A 6,170-nucleotide genomic window follows, 5' to 3' on the forward strand; every position below is an offset into this window, starting at 1 on the left:
AGTATATTGAATGGTAAAACTGAATTGAATAATTGATAAATGTTAAAATATAAATGTCTTTTTCAAAATTCATATAGTTTTATCTAATTTCAATATATAGATATCAATTATAAATATTATAGCTATGGATATTTTAACAACTTGGAAACTCTCATTTAAGAAAATGTGAATAAATTTCAAGTTATAATGTTGGTAATAATAATTCTAGGATACTATATATTCGATTTTTATTTAAAGAGAACTTATCTACTATATGTATTAACACATAAAACATAAATTTAATCTCGAAAAATCTTTATAGAACCTTTGAGTTCAATCACAATTGACCTCGAAAAGTTTCACAACCACTGTGGCGAATTATTTCATAAGCAATTATCAATTAATGTTGTAAATTCTAAAACCTAGATAAATTAGAATTGAATTTTAATTTCACTATTATTATACTGGTTGAGAAATAGTCAGAACTTCCTATAGTAAGTTCTTAACAGTTTTGATTGTAACGTGCAGGTGGATAATGCATTCAAGAAGTTTTTGACTTAGTGCGAAATTAAGTATCACATTAAAACTCGAACACTAGATATAACATGGTAAACCTCGAAGGAAAATATCCACTGTCCCCATGCCACGGGTTAAACAACTCACCAATTAATCAATCAAAAGTATGATAGTATCCATTTTTATTAATTTTCCAAAAAAAAAAAAAAAAAAAGACACTAAGAAGAACTCCCCTTGTATCTTCCTATTTTGACTTATTCACAAAGTGGATTCAAACCTATCGATCAGGACTTTATCACCACTTTCTTATTTCTCGGCCACAACCGCGACTTGGATTAAGAATCAATATCCTAAATTTCATGTCAAGCAAACTGAATTTTAAGATTTTTCAAATTTGAGTAGTAGTTGTTATCGATCAAAACGTCTTAAATTTTCAAAATAATGGATATTCAAACAATTTCTCTATACATTGTAGGGGACGGGAAATTTTTTAAATACGATTTTTCTTGTCTGATTTTCATCTTAATTTTTTTTTAATAATTTCTTCATCTAATATGTCATCATGCACATAAAAAAACATGTAAAGCCTACTTTCAAAGGTTAATTTGTTATTTTTACTCTTGTCCAAACTCACGTGAGTGTTTCCATAACATTAACAAAAAGTTGAAAATGAACTATGAAATTTATTATTATTTTTATGTTGACGTGAAATTTGCCCATGAATACATCTAATTATTTTCTTGGAAAGGAGATGTATAACCTTTAGAAATTCTCAGTCTTTTGGATGCTCGTGTTGGCATTTCTAGGCAACAAGTTATTGTGCAAGCTACCAAGGTACATTTGATTTTTAGGAAAGTGTCTTGTGGTAGATGACCAATACTATAAATAAAATATTAACATCCTCGTTTAATTTTGTCTAGTTTTATCTATATTCTAATAATCCACCCAGATCATTGTGTATAATTAAATTGAATGATTCAAAGATTTGTAATGGACTCTAAATTTTTTGCTTTTGCAAAATTTCCAATTCTCATTATTCTAAATCATTAGCACCTACAATATTGGCATGAATGCAACCTTCAATATTGATCACACGATGTCAACCTTACTAGAGATGCATAATGACCGAACAATCAAAAGCCCAATAACTTGTTGCTACATACACCAAGGTGTCATTTTCTTTACCTTCCAACCACCCTAAAATGCAACCAGTTAACTTTTTTGATTGGTAAATGTAAATTCCATTAATCAATAATTCATGTACAATTACACCGGGCTTACTCTGGCAAATAAATATCAAAAGATCAAACGACAAAGATCTATCAACACAACGTTAGAGATTCAAAATGAACCAAAACATTATGATATAAAGAAAACATGACTTTATATACATGTGTTTTAGTTCATCTCACTATGCTATCCAAATGTGGCTTAAGATCCTCCAAAAATTTTCTATTTCAAGCCATCCATATGTATTAAACTGTACCCGCAAGAGCAATTCTCTCCACTTTACTATGCCAAGATGTCTCACATGCCTCCTTTTTTATCCACTTCATCGTAGTCATTGATCTAGTAATGTCAAGTCATGATCTTATCTGCGTTGAAATGGAGGAGCTCGATGAACATTGAAAGAATAAGTGTTGAACCGTTTTCATTCGACGATTCACATAGATCACATGTTCCATCGATATTATGGTACACCAACTTGTTGTTTGTTAGGAGCTTAGCTTGAGTGCTTAGCCATAGGATAAACAAGTGCTTTGGAGTGATAAAGATTTACATACATCAGCTACCCATGCTTTCCGTTCACCTTTCTATCTGAAATGCTCATATGTTATGCACAGTAATCAATAAAAATTTGAAGAGCTAGGAGGAGTGTCTACCATTGTTGAATTTGCATACAATCGAGCTGTTCACTCTACTACGTCATATTCTCCATTTGAAATTGTATATGGTTTTAATCCACTAACTCCTTTAGATTTAATTCCTTTACCTGTGAATGAATGTGGTAGTTTAAATGGCATAAAGAAGATGGAATTGGTTAAGTCACTCCATGAAAAGGTAAAAGCGCAAATTGAAAACAAAAGTAAGTTGGTTGCGTCGCAAGCAAACAAAGGTAGGAAGCGCGTGACATTTGAGCCAAGAGATTGAGTTTGGGTGCACTTCAAGAAAGAGCGGTTTCCAGAGCAAAGGAAGTCCAAGTTGTAACCATGGGGCGATGGTCCATTCCAAGTGATTGAAAAGATAAACGACAATACTTACAAGTTGGATCTTCGAGGTGAGTACAATGTTTCGGCTACTTTTAATGTATCCGATCTCTCTCTGTTTGAAGTAGGTTCAGATTCGAGGACGAATCCTTTTGAAGAGGGAGGGGATGATGTGATCCAAGGGCCGAGCCAAAAGAAGACAAGTGCGAGACAAGACTCGTTGATAATCAAAGGTAGACCGATGACGCGATCGAGAGAAAAATAAGTGAAACAAGCGATGGGACTACTCGTTCAATAAACTATTGATAGAACCATGTTCGGGACTCAAAATGGGACAAGTTTCGTGTTCGGGTCTAAGACCGAAACTAAATGGATCAATGCGTTACAAGCAGCTGAAGAAGAGAGTGTGTTGTATAACCATGTGGCAGCATGGTGCGACCGCACGACATGAGGCCGAGAATTCAATGGCCGAAATTTTATTACCATGCGGCCACACGAGTTATAACCATGCGACAGCATGTTTGATTTCTGGGCGCGATTTTCCTTTTTTCCGCGTTTTTCCTTATTTTACTAGAATTTCATTCTTAATCAAACTCCTACCATATTGGACGAATATTTTAGGGATTTTGTTAGATTATTAGAATTATATTTCCTTTTGACTTCTATTCTAGGGTTTAGTATAAATAGAAATTTTCATTCAATTGTAAAAAAACCTTTGATATTATTGATATTGAATTAAAGTGAGGCGTATTGTCTTCTCTTCATCGTTCTTCATTGAATAATTTTGAACTTATCAAGTGATAACTTGTGATGTTCAAACAACCGGATTTAATTCTTGGATTGCGTGATCAAGGGGTCTTTCAAGCGTCGTTCTTGTTGGATTTTTTTATTCGACTTTCTTTTGGGTTAATCCTAAACTCTTGGATGAATTTGGCTTTCTTGGGTTCGTCAATCTTGTTGCGGGTTTTCTAGTCAACGTTGCTACGGGATTCGCATCAGGTGCGATTTGTAATTTTTAATTAAAAGGTATTTTGTTCTGTTTCATTTTTTTTATAATAATGAAGTTATAGATATTAGTATAAATTCCAAATGCACCATAAATACATGAGAAGGAATAGAAAAAAGAACCCCGAAAAGAAAGGCGGGCGGAGGGGGGGATGAAAAAAGAAACGATAGAGAAAATTTTAGCGGAAATTTGGCTGAACATAAGGAGTCTCTTTGTTTAGTACAACATAAAATAAAATGTGCAACCATTTTACTCCTTATGTGGGACTTGGGAGACAGAAAATATTTCACCACATGTGCCAACTCTTGTCTTTTTCTCGTACCTCGTGACGATAGTTTATGTAAGGATGTCAACGAGTCAAGTCGAGCTGAAACTTGAGAGTCTTGCTAGGCTCGAGTAAAAATGCGTTGGGATTTTTTTGGTCAAAGCCGAGTCTAGCTTTTGTTTGACTTGAGCTTTCGGCTCGGACCTTATCAAGCCAATTCGGCTATTTTTTTTTTAAATATAACGTAGCTACAAAATGTTGCGTGTCAGGCAGCTGTGTAGCTACATGTTCTGCTAACAGGCAGCTACATAGTTGCCTGTAGCTTTATTTTTTTTTGACTTGGCTAGTCAAGGGCCGAAAATGGCCCATGTAACTTGTCATGGGGCGTCGATTTGAGCGTCAGCTTATCTATCGAGCCTTGAGTCGGGTCGACTTGGACTTTTTTCGAGTCGAGTCACAGGCGGTGCAAGACAGCAAACCAAATTGACCCTCCTAAGTTTATGTATTAGTGTTGCTTTTTAAATTCGGGAACTAATGCATATTGTTCCAAATATTTGTTCAACTTGCATTTTTGGTTCAAACAATTCAAAAGTGATGTAAATTTTTGGCGTAAATGATCACTTTGGATAGAATCCATCTACAACGACCATTAGTTTTATGCCATTATTTTGTTTTAGTTACAATAGACATTTCGTCAAATAACTTCCTCCACTCAAAAAGTCAAATAACAACAACAACAATAATAATATTAATATTAATAACAACAACAATAATAATAATAAGGAAAATTGAACCAGCGATCTCTAACCTTTTTATCTTTTACAGACTTTACCTAAACCTTCATGTTGTGCCAACGAAGGTCTCTAACATTTCATAAATATGTACTTGAGGTCCATCTGGATGGAAACCGTCCAAAACACCATCTGTTGACCAAGAACATTCTTTGAACTATCTGCTATTGCAACAATTTTATTGGATGTTGATACCTTTATAGATAGTGTTTTTGGACAGTATTTTAGACAATTTTATTAGATGTTGATTTCTTAATTTTTTTCAGTCAACTGACGGTGTTTTGAACTGTTTTCGTCCAGATGAAGCTCAAGTGTATATTTATGAAAGTTTAGAGACCTTCGGTTGCAAAAAATGAAGGTTATGGTAAAGTTTGTAAAAAAAAAAAAGAAACGGTTAGGGATCGCAACTTATGCATTAAATAAATTTTAAACAAGAAAATTATATGTGTAAATACAAAGCTATAATAAACGAATCAATCTTCAATGTCAAAAATAATAGAAAGTTCAGGGTTTCATAAGTAAACTAGCAGTCTAATTTTTATTATTTTGTTTTTTATTTTCCTGGTTAACGAAATAGCTCAAAATTTTTATATAACAATTTGAAGCTAGCCATGTGATAGGAGGAATTAAAGGAGATAATAAATAGAGCTCAAAATTTATTGCAGTTTATTTTTCAAGTAAAAATATCATATTTATTCTTTCTTCTACATGTGGAAGTTTCAATCTAATAATGAATGAGGAGCTCTTTTCCATTTTAAATATATTTTTAATCAAAACTAATGGTTTAATTAAGACTTTAGTTAAGTTACTATTTTCAGACAAATTAAGGTAAAATTACACATTATTTTTTGTGGCATCATCTTTAGACTTGTGAACCCATTCTAAACAATAAAAAGATTAATTTAAACATCAAAAACCAGAATTCATTCGCAAATTAATAAGAACCATTTAAAACCATAATCTTTTCATGAATCATTAAATAATGCACTATGTACAAAGGAAGAAAATGGATCAATCAAGAGGCAAGAGATATTATGCCAAGTTCCAATAACAATTTCAATTTGATACAGGTCCATTTCTATTAAAGGTATTTCCAATTAAAGCTCCTATGAATAAGTCACTTTTTTCGTTTCATGCCAATCTTGACCGTATATAGAAACAAGTAGAGTTGGGTCCAAGTAAATAAATTATAGGTGAAGCCATATGAAACAACTTTAACATCTATTGTACTTTAATGCTTGAGAGATAAAAATGATTTTAAAAATTGATATCAATAATTTTTATTAATGAGCAGGATCGGTCCTGTGGCTTTCGAGGCTTGAGGCGAACTCCATAAGTGAGGCCCTCCAAAATCAGCGTAAAATATAAAATCCAATAGTGTATTATTATATGCAATATATTGCTAA

General features: G+C 32.8%; 1 protein-coding gene across 1 annotated transcript in view; it reads left to right on the forward strand.

The window, feature by feature from the left end:
* Nucleotides 1-3,015: 3,015 nt before the first annotated feature.
* Nucleotides 3,016-6,170, forward strand: part of LOC111388183 (probable carbohydrate esterase At4g34215) — an 8,132-nt gene continuing 4,977 nt past the window's right edge. Inside the window, exon 1 of the mRNA XM_023012867.1 lies at nt 3,016-3,134. Within this exon, the coding sequence (XP_022868635.1) occupies nt 3,016-3,134 (119 nt within the window). The remainder of the gene's footprint in view (nt 3,135-6,170) is intronic.

This window comes from Olea europaea, unplaced genomic scaffold, assembly GCF_002742605.1.
Source record: "Olea europaea var. sylvestris unplaced genomic scaffold, O_europaea_v1 scaffold464, whole genome shotgun sequence".
Taxonomy (NCBI): Eukaryota; Viridiplantae; Streptophyta; class Magnoliopsida; order Lamiales; family Oleaceae; genus Olea; species Olea europaea.